This window comes from Peromyscus californicus, unplaced genomic scaffold (genome assembly GCF_007827085.1).
Source record: "Peromyscus californicus insignis strain IS unplaced genomic scaffold, ASM782708v3 Scaffold_9__1_contigs__length_137607984, whole genome shotgun sequence".
Taxonomy (NCBI): domain Eukaryota; kingdom Metazoa; phylum Chordata; class Mammalia; order Rodentia; family Cricetidae; genus Peromyscus; species Peromyscus californicus.
This window is the reverse complement of record NW_026294617.1, coordinates 108,777,266-108,792,549: the sequence shown is the minus strand read 5'-3', so window position 1 is coordinate 108,792,549 and position 15,284 is coordinate 108,777,266. Positions and strand designations below refer to the sequence as shown.

Below are 15,284 nucleotides of genomic sequence, written 5' to 3'. Positions count from 1 at the left end.
TTAGTGTTTTCCCCATAAAAAAAAGTTATGAAACTTTGTCACACACATTGCTCACTTTCAAAAAGAAATCCTGTTAAACATTTATAATTCTAAGGGTTTCTAGTTTGTGTATGATCTTTCAGTGCACTGATCTTGTTCTTCACAAAAAAAGATAGACAACATTTCTGACTGGCCTGAAACAGTTCTGTTAATGAGACGTGAACAACTGTAACCCCACTTCTGCGAATCCCCCTGCCGTGCAGAGAATCATGCTCCATTCCCGTCACCCTGGACCTCTTAGCATACACAGAATACACCATGTGGAACAATGACATGGGATGTCCACAAAGCCTGGCTCAGTCCCACTTTGCAAAGAGCTACTTCCCAGTTGTTTATTTTGTCCTTTCTTTCTCTGCTGTATTACAGTGGGGCAGACACTTGGTGGTGGTGGGAACTGGAACTCTCCCTTTCTCCCACATTTATTGTTGATAACTGTCTACAATCTGGAGAAGTCAGAAGACAAGTACCCAGTAGAACAGTCTTTTCAACTCCATCTGATACAAGTTACTTGTAATTTTTAGCTGGTTTCATTGGCTAGCACCGCAAGATAATAGCTCCCAAAAACTGACGAATCGCAGCAGCATGACCAGACCACTGCAATGCTCCAAGCACAGGGCTGGGGCTGTTGGAGCAGTGCTCTTCCCTGCTATGGAATAGTCTTTCTGCACACTGTAAAGGTGCTGCTCTCAATGGTTTAATAAAGAGCTAATGGCCACTAGCTAGGCAGGAAGAGGTTAGGAGGTACTTGTGGACAGGGAAAGAGTGAGTTCGGGATGAAGAAGGGCAGATTCAAGAGGAAACACTGAGAGAAGCAAGATGAACATCTCATACTGAAAACAGGTACCGCCACGTGGTAGAGCCTAGATATGAAATATGGATTAATTTAAGATGTAAGAGCTAGTTAGCAACAAGCCTAAGCTGTTGGCCAAACATTCACAATTAATAAGTCTCTGTGTAGTTATTTGGGAGCAGGTGGTCCTGACAAAAAAATCCACCCACACTTCCCTCCAACAGGAGTTGGCACTCCCCAGAAACACAACTCAGAGGGCGTCCAAAGCTCTCTGACTCTGCTTTCCCTCAACAGAGCCTTGCAAAGGGGCCAGTGTTTCTACAGATAATATCAACGGGTGTCTTCTGACCAGACCACATCAGCCCACAAATGTACAAATGACCTGTGAACAAAGCTGAGTGTCTTTAAGGTGATCTGTGTGAGGTAGGAGAGGGAACACAAGCTTGTCCAAACCATGTCTTAAAGGAATCCATTTCCAAATACTGTGCTTCGGCATACAAGCAAGTTTAGTCATGTGATGCTTTCAAATACCAACATGGAGGCTAGAATCATCTTTTCAAGATCAAGAAGAAATAGTTTCAGATTTTATTTTTAAGTCAAAATAACTTTTTATCACAAGCATTCAACAAAATTCCTCCCTTTGCAGATTCATATCTAACAATATTTATAAAATGAATTTTAGCCTTAAATATGGGTGTGCAGTCCTTCTGGTGGGTAAGCAGTGCTAAGTAAAAGGTCAAGCGTCTGCTGTTGTTTTCTTCTGGAAAGATACAGTTAGTATTTCTGGAATTAACACAAACACAGTGGCATGAGTCAGGGGAAGATGAAACATCTGCTCAGTGGAAAAGAGCTCTGTGTAGACAACTGATTATCAGAAATACAAAGGGAACCTTAAAAATGCAGACACAGGGCTGGAGAAATGGCTCAGTGCTTCAGAGCACTGGCTGCTCTTCCAGAAGATCTGGATTCAATTCTAAGCACCCACATGGCAGCTCACAACCATCTGTAACTCCAGTTTCAGAGGATCCAATGCCTTTTAGCCTCTGCAGGCACGGGCACACACGTGCTACACAGACATACATGCAGACAAAACACCCATACATATAAAAAATATTTTTTATGCTGAATGTAGACACAGCCAGTTCCTAGCACATTCTAATGATAAACCTCAGTCTCCAAAACCACCACTACACACCCAAAAGAACCACTACCACCTCAAAGTGAGAGTGGATACCTAGACAGCAGAAGGCAGAGTCCCTGTCACATGAAGTGATTGTTTTACTTGGGACTCCTTAGGATTTCCACAGACTCACCTGGCAACCAGAAACACTGTGCCATTGTTACATTCATATAACCCCCTTTTAGTTCAGCAAATTTCCTTCCAAACAAAAGACAGATCGCAAGCCTGGCTAGAGGAAGTCTTCACATGACTAGACACCTCACTCCATCTGAGAGGCTCCAATGTTCCAGGTGAGAATAACAGTCCTGGGCTGCTTAAGTGTCCTGAGCAGAGGTCAGTGAGCAGTTTACTTATTACCATTAATGAGGGCTGAGTTCCAGACCTCCAAGTACAGAAATATTAGATGTTATGAATGTAAATACTAATTAGATTTAAAACACAAGATGGATACCCAAACTTTTTTTTCAACTGACTAAACACTATACATGACCGATGGATGTGACATCTACATCCTAGTTTGAGCAACTGTTTGCTTCTCCCTGGAAACGGGTGAGCAGGACAAATAATCACCATCTATAACTAGCAATTCTTGTCCTCTCATCTGAATGTGCCTGTGGCAGCCTGAACGTGTTAATAAACAGTGATTCCACACTTTACGTTCTTTCTCTACATATTTGCTACACTTCTTCTGGAGCCAGAGCTGCTCAACAGACTGAATGCTGGGGCTCAATCACATTTTCATGCAACTATTAAGTTTCTATTATCTCAACTACATGCATCCAAAGCACGAGCAAACGACATTCTGGCAATACTTTAAAACTGAGCTACAAAGTCTGGTTTTTATATGCAGTATAAAATCCATTTAGAGTACTAAACCACCATTTTGTAAGAAGACAAACCTTTAAATAATTTATAGCACTAGTAAATCCAGAGTTCCTGGTAGATTTAAAAACAGCATTTAAAATATCACTTTAGATTAAAACCAGCGGCAAGAAGCCTGCTCCGTTGTGGTCTAACAGGCCAAGTTGAAATGCAATACTAGCAGGCCATCTAGTGACCGCTCCAGGGCTGGTGGAAATGAAAGACAAAGCTTCATGCTTGCTTGTCTTCTATATTCTCGAACAAATGCATACAAAATGAAGCGAGTTAGGAAAACAAAGGTGTTCTGACTAAGTGCTGAGACATGTACTCTTTATCTGAACAACTGTGTCACACAGCCAGACTGAAAGAGAACTTAGAATCTAAAGTAACCCACATAACCAAAGACCTCACAGCTGCAGCACCCGCTTTTCTTGAACATGCAAGATAAATATTCATCGTCCTTGCTGACCGTAAGTCACTGTTGGACTCATCTGTCCCCTTCTCCCTCCAATCTACTTGAGACTCCACCAGATACGCTCCCCTAACCACCTGTGGACAATCTCACAAATATCTCTGCAATAGCAATGACAGTGAACTGCATTTCCTACGCCTAGCTGGACAGAGTGTGCCTTGTACCAAGTCGCCATTCCATGAAAGCAGTGCAGCCCACCAGCTACCAAGTGTGACCCGGGCATCTGTTCACCGGCTTTTCCATGTGCCCTGAGGCTTATCTAAGAGTCAGCTTTACTAGGAGACAATCAACAAGAATACATGTTAGAACAGATGAAGTGTTGTCTGTGTGTCTTCCTCCAACTGTAATTTTGAATTCTACAGCATGCTACAAAAGCTGCAGCAGCATAAACTAATGTATGCACGGCCATCTTGTCTACACACAATTAACTAAGTAAGAGTGGCAAGGACCGAACATGCAGGTCCATAAAGCAACTGTACTATCTGGTTGGCCGCCAGGTTCCAGTGTTTGCTGTAGTGTCTACCACATATGGCACTGAGTGGGTCTCCGGTTAACAAGAATCACCATGCACAACAGAACAGTACTCACAGGCTGTCAGGGAAGTCATTTCCTTAGGAAAGCATGCAACTGAAATCCTTTCCCAAATAAGGATGATGCCCAGAGAACAAATTACAGTAACAGGGCACTGGATTTCTTCTCTGGGATCACCATGCTTTGTGATAAAAACAACCTTTCTAAGAAAACTTCTCTGTTCTAGGCCCATATAACCAAAGTCACTTTCTAGACGTAGACTTGAGTGTAATGAGAAGACTCCTAAAAATCAGGCCAAAGATACATAAGAATCATTGGGAAATCCCAAAGGCAGAATCCAACACCACTATAAGCAAATTTCGTAATTGCTCTGAAATACTTCCAAGGTTGTGCATATATGACATGAGACAACACACAGGAAGAGTGCAAAGACTTCTTAGGATTGCCACAGAAATGGGGGAATGGGGAGCACAGAGGCTCAGTGGTTAGGAGCACTGCTCTTCCAGAGGACCTGGGTTTGAATCCCAGAACTCACATGGCAGCTAACAATTGTCTGTAACTCTAATTCCAGGGGATTCTAGCTTCCAAGAGCATTGTACACATACAGTCCAAACATATGTGCAGGCAAAACACCCATATACATGAAAGAAAAATAAAATCTTTAATTAAAAAAATACAAGGAAAGGGTGTTAGAAGATAAACTGGGAGGAAAAATGAGCCATTGCCCCAGTTTCTAAAGGTCAGAAAGAAATCACTGTAAAAGACATAAAGCACTACATGTATGCCCTTTATAATACTCAGCAAATGTCAAAGGATGCTGAGTATTATGTATTTCTATGCCTCTTTTTGAGATATTGGGTGAACTGTCCAATCATCACATTGTCTGGCAAGTATAAGATAAAAAAGATAATTAATACACTCTCTAAGATGAAATAAATTAGGAGGAAGGCATTAACTAAGACTACAGAAATTAAGATAAACAGTAAGAGAAGGGAGAAGGAGGAGTGGGAGGAAGTACATATTATGATACAAAAAAAATGACAGTACATACAAAGGTATGCATCTTAGAACCAAACTATGAAGAATTCTCAATACAAACCACCTTAATTCTATGAAAAAATGGTAAAATCAGTAATGAAAAAGGAAATACTTAGATTAAACTTCAGAGAGATGATTCTGTGAATGGCATATCATGAAATAAAAGGCACAGAATGGAGGTATGGTTACAAAATCGAGTGGTACTGACCCTGTCCTCCAATCAGTGGGGTAAAACAACATGTAAATCTCATGCACTACAGGTACCCAAAGTCTGAGCCTCACCTTACAGAACGACAGTGGAACCCAAGCAGCCCTGAATATCATGTATGATCCTGCGTTGGATGTTGGATAAGAGAGGACATTAGTGGAAAACGTAACACGAGGGATTTGGCTGAAGGGTGAATGGGACTGTGCCATTCCTAGACTAACAGATTAACTGCAGTATCTTCACAGAATAAACCTTTAAGGAACAACACAAATCATCAACAACCACAAAGCATGAAAGGGAGAGGAGTCAGAGGCAGCAGAGGCGTGAAGTGGATGTATGCAGACAAAGCATGAAAGAACACTTTTCTAAACAGCAGCCCAAAGAAGTGATGAGGAAATCATAGAGAGGGGGAAAGAAGAGTGGTACCAGAAGCAGCCCATGTCCGATCAACTTAACAATCCCGCTAAGTGGCTGACTCCAGGGTTATCTGTAGTCCACACAGGAGAACCTCTGCAGTTTCCTAGGATTCTGTAAAACATTTAAGAACGCTGAGTAGACATAAAAGATAAAAATAATGAAATTAGACTACATACAACTTTTTAGCTTTCATCTGACAAAATTCAAGTAAAATAAAGTAAGTTCAATGCAGACAAATGTAAACACGCCCTATAGTGAGCATGAAGAATAGCTGGCCCTGGAGAAACTGGGGCCCGTGGTACATTACAGGTAGTTACTAACTAAACTCAGCCCTCTGCACCAACGGCATGATGGATACATCAATATACATCCACAACATAAGCATGTCCAGCCTTTTAACATTCCCACATGTTAGCTACACAGTCCACCTTTGAGGACCATGCAACCAAGTGATGAGTCAAAATACTAGCAGTAATAATAATGAACCACAAAAACAACCTCATCATGTTTCACTAAGCTTAGTTTTATGTTAGGCCACATTCACAGCTACCCTGAACCATAGGTTGGACAAGCCTAGTCTTTTAAATTTAAAAAAAGAGGGGAAGGGAGTGTGGTGATGTAGCTCTTTGGGGTAGAGTGACTGACTATCACACACAGAGCCCAGGGTTCAGTCCCAGGAGCACACCCCAGGCATGGTAGTGGTACACAACTGTAAGCCCAGGGCACAAGAGGCAGAGGAACATCAAGAAGTTCAAGGTCATCCCCCGTTATGTACAGAGTAGAATGCCAGCCTGAACTACAAATTAATAAAGCATTATCTCAGGCCAGTGGGATGGATCAGCAGATTAAGGTACTTGCTGCTAAGGGTGACAACCTGAGTTCAATCCTCAGAACCCACACAGTAGAAGGAGAGAGTCAAACACAGTAAGCTGTCTCCTGACCTCCACAAGTGCTCCATGGCACACACCTACCCACGCATACACGCACAAAACTAAATAAACAAATGCAATTAATTAAGACAAAGACACTATCTCAATCTCTGCTGTGTGCTCAGATACAGTATCCAGCACTCAATAAATTTACGAGATAACCAAAAGGGAGAGCAAGCCACCCACGGTCAAGTGCCAATGCTATCAAAGCTAGATCCAGAAATTACCCCGAGGTCAACCATCAACCAGGCCCTTAAACAGTGACTCTGACAGTAAGAAAACCCATTCACAAGATCAGGTGGAACATGGTCTGCATGCATGAATCCCTGGAGAACTTCAACAGAGATGTACATGACAGAGGAAAAAAGCCAAATGATGGCAAAAAATGGTTTTGGTTTTGGGTTATTTGTTTTTTCATGTGTATGAGTGTTTGGCCCAGCATACATATCTGTGCATGATGCCTATGTGTGGTCCCCTTGGGGGCCAGAAAAGGGCATCAGGCTCCCTGGCACTGGAGTTATAGGCAGCTCCAGACTTCTATGTAGGTGCTGGCAATCAAACCAGGTTGTCTAGAAGAGCAGCCAGTGTTCTTAACCACCGAGCCAACTCTCCAGCCCCAAAACAGTTGGTAAATGATTATCACAGGTTAAAAGCTCCTTCTGGGCAAGGCATGGTAATGCATACCTTTAAACCCAGCACTCAGGGGGCAGGCAGATGTCTGAGATAGGAAGCACCAGGACAGCCAGAAATACATAGAGAGACCCTGTTTCAAAAATTAAAAAAAAAAATATATCCTTCTATAAGTTTGTCTATATACTGGGTACAATAAAGAATCAAGAAACTCAAAAATAAATTAATTCAAATAATCAAAGTTATTTATTAACTGAAAAAAGCGGGGCATCTGTGGAACACTAGCTCACTGTTTAACATATGGGGAAGTGGAGTCCCTGTTGGGGAAGAGGTGATGGTGTATAAGGAACATTTAAAGAAAGAATGGCTAGGTTAATGATGACATACTGGACACACACTGAAGTCACAGCAGCTATACCTATGAAAGCTACTGCAAGTCACTTAAAACGAAGACACACTTTAAAACAATGTAATGGCCATGAATTTTCAAAAATTAATAAAGTGCTAGGCAGGGTGGCACACACCCACCTGTATCTCAGCATTGGGAAGGCAGAGGCAAGTTGGAGGCTAGCCTGGTCTACACAGTGAGTTCCAGACCAGCCAGGACTCTGTCGTGGCAAGAGCCTGTCTCAGACAAATGAAATGACTGTGGAGGGAGAGATATCTTGAGAGGACTGCAAGAAAGACACTCCGCTTGGCCAAAATACCTTCAAAGAAGACCAAGCAGAGGAAGACTCTCAAAACCGAACCTTTCCAAACACTCCTGTCTCCCTCCAGACACACGGTGCACCACTGAATCACATCTCTAACACGTTTCCCAGGAGCCTTGTGCTCCTTTTTCTTCTCCTTTGACCCACAACGCAAACCCCCAAGGATGGGATCATGGCTGATTAACCTCTGCACTGCCAGTGCCTACGTTAGTCATTCACTGCAGTAATGGGTTTTAATTAATACATGTTGGTAGAAGATAAGGAATGACTGCTGGGACCACTGTGGAGAGCTGAGAGGGAAGCCAAAGGCAGAGGAGTTGACTGGAGCCCGGAAGTCAGTTAACAGGAAACCTAGAGACTGAAGACGAAGTAAAAAACTCTCCTAAGATAATGCTGTTGGCCCGAAGGCAGTGGTCAGGACATCAGCGGCACACATATGCACATATAAAACATGTACACATAAAATGTCAGAGCAGTGAAGTCACTATCTCCTATTATTTCTATTTATTCAGAAAGAACATTTTGAGTAAGAAAAATAAATTCAGAAGGAAAGCTTTGTGCTAACTACCTGGGATATATATTTTATAATACAGAAAACTTCAAAGGTGAAACATACATATTTAGGCAGAGGAGATAAAGCTGTGGGAGACGGTAGATGAAAGGGAACTCCGGTCAGAACATTGTGCATAAAAAGAAAGTCCAAACACCATCACCTGGTTAGAACAGAATGGGGGATGATGGCACATCCACTCCTGCTCCGTGGCCGGCAAACAGGGACACATGACAAGCAGATGAACGCTAGCATGCCCAGTTCCATCACCCACACAGAGGCCGGATTCTCTCCAGCCAAAGTAAACCACGGAAAGTGGAGTGAAAGAAGAAGTAATGGGTAGTGTAGAGAAAAGAAAAAATATTTCTAAAACCAGAATAAAACCCAAGGGAACGATGCAGCTGTTACTCGGCCCTAATGCCTCTTATGCGTCATATGCCCAGAAGCCAGAGAGCAGTACTGAAGTCCAGGAAGCTTCCCTCCACAGGACCCTTCTCTAAAATCCAGCCATAAGTGCATCACCAAGGTGAAGCAGGTGTGTGTGTGCCTGCCAAATATGTAAGGAAATTTAATAACTCTGGGCGCCTCAACTTAAAGGGTCTAGCACCAAGTCATACAGCAGGATATTCACTACATTTTCACTATTACTAGTGTGGTCAAATTAATGAGAAAATTCTAAGACTCCCAACCTTTCTGATAGTTACAATAACTCGGGTATTCCGTGCACTGTGTATGCCCCACAATGCTAAAAGAGGAGCATCCAGGAAGTTCCTGGTTTTTATGAAGAACCTGAAATACATGCTACTCAGTCAGGTGACGTTTTAGAGGCCAGGTTATCGGGCAGTTTTCTTCTCTTTTCTTTCTCTGCCTGCTTTCTCTCACCCGTTCCTGGAGAAGCTCCACAACCTGCTGGACACAGTCATTGACGTCACAGGAGTCCGTTTTCAGCACCAGCTCCGGGGCCTCTGGTTTCTCATACTCGGAATCAATCCCAGTGAAGCCTTTAAAGACAGCAGACAACAGAGGGGGCAGAAACGTAAAGGGTTAGCTCATCTGCACCGGTCTGCACTAAGGCTCACGCTGCCCTGTCATGGCATTATGGTACTGATGCCTCTTTCTCAGGAGACTGCTAATGAATCCTGATTTCTTCCTTACACATACAGTCACTTCTCATTACTCACTACAGTTATGCTCAATAAAGCTGTCACAAATACTAACCAAGTAAACACTGAATCATGTCTCCTGGGTGAAATACAAGGTCAGGTACCTGACAGCCTCAGGTGCCATGTGCATTTCTGTCTGAAGACACCTTATCGAACATATTGATTCACTTATACTGGCCTCACAGCCACAGCACAGCTCAGTACAATGAAACTAACACAAGCCTCTGGCTCAGCCATATCTGATGGGAATGGCAGAAGTCATAAGGCCAGCACAGTGGCCTCACAAAGATCCAGCAAAGCTGAGCCCCATGATGGCTGCCATGCCACCTTTGGTTTTTATCTCCACCTGTTGCATACTTGGGGCATTTTTAATATTTGCACAATTTGGGGATGTTGGATTGATGGAAAATTTCTTATGAATCATTTATGCCTTCTCCCAGGAATACTGCTTCTAAGCTTCCCAAGGAAAGTCCTGAACTTACTACCCCTTCTGCTTTTAGGGAGACATCCTTATCTACTTGAAGGTCTTGTTATTCCTCGGAGGTTCTGACACACATAAAGACGCCAGAGGTCTCTTTATGAGGCTATGAGACATTCTTGAAACATCTGTTCCTGTACTTACTTAGGGACAAGATATTCAAAACAAAGTAAACTTTAAAAGGTCAACAAGATTCAGTGGGCTAGAGAAGTTGGCCACAGTTCAGATTGCAAAGCCTCTTCCCACAGTACACTCAGGCAATTACGTGGCATATAGAGCAACACAGACTAGCTGAAGTCACCTCTGCCCTAACAGAGACTTATATTGATGAGCAAAGTATGGAGTGGAAAGATGATAAAAGAATGAGATGTCAGGACCTCCATTTCTTAGGAAAGTTAGCTCATGCAGAGTCACTGTGGTGTCATTTGACCAAGGAACAAAAGAATGTCAGGATTAGACTTATAAAATTCTATAAAGATATAAAATATAAACATTGTATTGTACAAAATTTAAATAATAACCACAGGGGCTCTGAGGATTTTTCTTGGGCACTCTGACTGTTAAGAGTTAATACAACACTGCTTGGGACATGGCAATATGCCCGGGTTGGCATAAAGATTTTGTTTTGGTCTAGCATCCTTGAAGCAACCAGAGCTACCAGTCTGAGAACAGGTTGTCATATGCCTCTAGATTTGTAAAAATTGGGTTATGGGGTTAATGAATAAAAATGGTTATAAAAGATAACTGTTTATCAATGATGTCAAAACTTGAGGGAAAATGATTGGAAATCATAACTCTGTTCTGTCAGAGTTCATCAATGATGATGAAGATGAGCAAAAGGAAGTGAAACACATGTCCAAAAACAAAAATGATATGATCTATGTTTTGGGACATCATGAATGTATCCCTGCTTACTAAATTCTGTATGAATAAAAAAAGCACTCTGGCTTTTTTTTTCAGTCAGGTTGCAAGATTCTCCTGACCAACAGGGCCTGGATCACCTCCTTCCCTCACCAACTCCTTACATCCTCTACTGGGACCTGTCCACCACTGGGGATGGCTCCCGACAAGCTTTCCCTCAGAGACCTATCCCAGCATCCTTGCTCTCAGATACTACAGGGCCAGGAAGATGGCTCAGTGAGTAAAGGAGCTGGCCACCAAGCCTAACAACCTGAGTTCAAAGCCCAGGACCCATGTGGTGGAAGGAGAGAGCCAACTCCTACATTTGTCCTCTGGCCTACACACACAAGCCTGATGGTAAGTGTAATTAAAAAATAGTAACACTACACAGTATTTTCAACTGGTGGTCATTTTAAACAACATCACTCAAAAAAAAAAAAGCATGCAAATGTAAAATAACTAATCGGCTTTCTTGCCCACTATCATCAATTACTCCAGGCAGGCAGCCTGTTCTGAGTCAAGAAGGTACAGCTTAATGGGTGAGAGGGATGACAGGCAGTGCCTCATCAACGAGCTGAGCCCCACAGCAGGGAGATCCAGTATCAACTCTGCTCACAAGACTAGACGTCACCGGGACAGGGAGAATTTGTCCCAGCTGTTTATTCCCAGGCCCAAATACACAGGGAAAATGGGTAACAAATAACAAATATTCTCCTTCCCAATTTCCTTTTTCTCTTTCCTGGGCCAAAAACTGAATACCCAAGTCTAGAATTCGGAGCTCCCACAATGGTCCCAGGCTATCATACTTTGTTGGGAAGGTAAGCAAGTTACCTGCATGAATCACCCCTAAAGAATATTCACAGTTTAATCTACCTTTGATGTTGTATTAATGCAATATGTCCTGTTTCCAGGAATGCCAACAAAACGAACACAACTGGTATCAAACACAACAGCAGAGGTGGGCTCTATATTTCCCCTTCAATACCTAATGTGCAGCACAATGAAACCGTGAGCAGGCCACGAACCCTAAGCAAGGTGTGGATGTTTTCATGGAACCGATATGTTAATTCAAATGCAACAGACTTAGAGAGGTTGAATAAGAGCCCTATCAAGCACTATGAAATAAAAACAGGACATTCTCCTTCCATCAAGATGCTTATACTTCAGGCATTTTTCCCAGTAGCTACAGGACATCCTACACTTTCACGCTCCAACAAAGACTAGGGGTAGTGATGGCTGGAAACCTAATTCTAGACACCTAATTGTATGAAATGGGTTTCAACAACACCTCTCAAAGTCCCAGCTCTGTCCTGTGAGCAGAATTCCAACACAGCCAGCAAAGGTCACCGGGGTGCAGTCCCAGGTACTACTGCTAAACCTGAGAGTGGGAACAGTGTAAGCACCACTTACCCTCCTCAACCAGCCCCAAGTCATTACTCACTCCCAATTTCTTAGACAAGAGTATCAGTCCTGGGGGTTGGAGAGATGGATCAGTGATTAAGAGTTCGGTTCCTAACACCTATGTCAGTGGCTTTCAACTGCCTGGAACTCTAGCTCCAGAGGATGCAATGCCTCTAGCCTCCACAGGCACCTGCACTGACATGACAGACACACACACGTAAACACAATTTAAAAAAAAAAAAAAAGGAGCATCAGAACCATACCAAAAGCATGAAATATCTAGACAAAGAGAAACTGTGAAGAACATGCTCCTTGCCTTTTATTTCTCCTGCTCGAGCTTTCTTGTAGAGTCCCTTGACATCCCTCTGTTCACAAACATGCAGAGGAGCATCAACAAAAACTTCAAAGAAAGGTAGGCTTGCACCCTCGTGAATCTGCCTTGCATTGTTGCGATCCTTCAGAAAAGAAGAAGACATATACAGAAACAGTAAGCGGTCAATAAAAAGTGAACAATAAAATGTTGGTTGTTCCGGTATCAAAGATAATTGAAAAGGACTCTGCACCTGAGTTTGTTTATATATGTCATATGTATATTTGCATATGAGTGTGTGTGTGTGTGTGTGTGTGTGTGTGTGTGTGTGTGTGTGTGTATGCGCGTGTGTGTCTGTGAAGCTTGAAATAATTCAGCCAATAGCTTCACCTCAACAACTTTGCTATACTTCAGGATGTTTTAACAGCAAGTTTTATACACACTGGATTTACTCAGAAAAATGACAGCACATAATTTTTTTTAAGTTATTTGGATTTCAGGGAAATAATAAAGTAGATTTATTATTCTAAGCTGACAATGTAATTAACGTTCAGGGCATATCCTAGAGAAGCTCCTAAACTGTAAGAAAGCAGTCTCTTTTAAAGTATGGCTTTGTTTCTGATGGCTATGGAGCATTTGCACACACATGGAGAGCAGTGTGACGCTCTGGTGTGTGGAACAACAGCCCCTGCCAGCCACTGCCCATTTGCTTCTATGCACTGGTTTATGGAACTTGGGAAGGAGCAGCTCCCTCCATCTGCCACAATGTTCCCACAGTGTTTGAGGAGGAAGCCAGAAGAAATCTTCATGGAATGTGGACTTCAGTTTCTTAGGAAAACCAAGCAATGCACCGCCTGGCACCTCATGGGAAGGGCACAGCTTGCATTTGGCACCCCACCTCACGGTTCCTGACGTTCCTTGTCCCTTTGGTGGCTCCTCTGTGCACACTAGCACCTAGGCAAACACAGGCCAATGTTTAACTGCATGCTCTGCCTTCAATTATGCAAGCAGCACCTATGGTGCACAAGCTACACACCTGTGTGTAAGGCGATATAAAGCTTGTGATGCACACTAAGCCGGCATCTGCAAACAGCTTCGCGACCTCTGCAATGCGTCGAACATTCTCTTCTCTGTCCTCGGGGCTGAAGCCAAGGTTTTTATTGAGACCTTGACGGATGTTGTCACCATCCAAAGTGTAGCATGGAATGCCATGGCAAACCAGGTACTCCTCCAGAGCCATGCTCACAGTCGTCTTCCCTGCCCCAGACAATCCTGGAGGGGAGAGTCCAAACAAATTCCACCCATGAAGTTAGGACCAAGAGTCTAACAAGAAGATTAATTACCTCCATTACTCACAGCACCAGAGTCTCAGAACACTCTTACCCATTACTTCTTTAAGACTGACCTTTTATCTACGCAAAACATCTGTAAGCATCTAGGGTTTCTTTATGTTTTGGGGGGACGTGGAGGTATTCTTCTTAAGTATTTCTCTTTGATAACTTAACCCAGAAATCACCAATCAGATCCAAAAATTATTAACCAATTTTAGTGTCATGGTTTGATAGGCATATTCACTTTGTCACCATTAACACTATTGAAAGACACATGCCACATTTTATAGTCAAATGCCAAATTATATATAATAAGGGAAGAAAAAGGAAGGAGAAAAGTAAATATGGTAATATGAAGCTACCTCCATATTCCAGGATCATGTCTCTCATGATAAAACTATCTGGGAGTCAATATATATAATTAACCTGACAAGAAAATTCTAATTTCCATTCACTCTCCTTTCTAATCATGTTTATTCCACTAAATGACTAGGAGAAAGAAAACCATTTATATACTAACACTTCACAAACCTGAAGACCATAATTACAGATCAAAGTCAAGAAAACAATAAGGCAAGAGATGAATGTGGAAGTCTAATATGCCAGTGATCTAGAACAAAACTGTGGCAGTATAGTAGGCTAAAAAAGAGGGTCACACACTGAGAGGATCAGTAGAGGGCTAGCTGCTTTAACTCACAAGCAGGCTGTGTTTCCCAAAGAGACCTACAACACCAGAGCCTGCCCTACAAGCTCCTCTACAGTGTGGCCTTACACTGTCTCCTCAACACAAAGCATCTAATGCCACTCTCTTGTGTCTGGGCTGGTTGACGGACACTGAAAGCCAAAAAATAAAGTGAGTGACAGCCTTCCAAGGCTAGACTAGAAATGGGTCTATAGCTTCTCGGTGTTCACTTAACTTGGAGGCATCAGCTACAAAACACCCTGGGACCACTCTACAACCAAAATCATTAACTTGTTCCAGTACAGCGTGACCATCAGCTGAGGTCCCAGCTGACAAGGACACCAGCCTGGCAGCTCAAAGGACCTTGACTACAACCACGGGAAATGCAGGCAGAGATGGCCCACTGAGTCCCTTGAATTCTGCTTTCTCGGTGCTAAGTAATCAACAAGGCTGCTGTTTCCCTCAGTGAGGCTGCGGGTAATTGCAAAGGAAGAGCAGCAGGAGCAAAGACATGACCGCTCAACTACGCTTCCAGGTGTTCTGTTTATTTGTCTGTTTGCCGTTGTGGTTGTTTGTTTTGTTTTGAGACAGTTTTGCTATGCATCCCAGGATGGCCTTGAACTCACTATGAGGCCCACACCAGCACTGAATGCTGAGCAAGCCT

General features: G+C 42.8%; 1 protein-coding gene across 2 annotated transcripts in view; it reads right to left on the bottom strand.

Annotated features, from left to right (window-relative positions):
- Papss1 (3'-phosphoadenosine 5'-phosphosulfate synthase 1) overlaps positions 1-15,284 on the bottom strand; it is a 73,566-nt gene that overhangs the window by 42,433 nt on the left and 15,849 nt on the right. For both annotated transcript variants that reach the window (XM_052730443.1, XM_052730444.1), the window contains exons 3-5: positions 13,644-13,879; positions 12,614-12,752; positions 9,238-9,356 (exon numbers count right to left, since the gene is read on the bottom strand). In XM_052730443.1, coding sequence (XP_052586403.1) covers positions 9,238-9,356; positions 12,614-12,752; positions 13,644-13,879 — 494 coding nt within the window. The remainder of the gene's footprint in view (positions 1-9,237; positions 9,357-12,613; positions 12,753-13,643; positions 13,880-15,284) is intronic.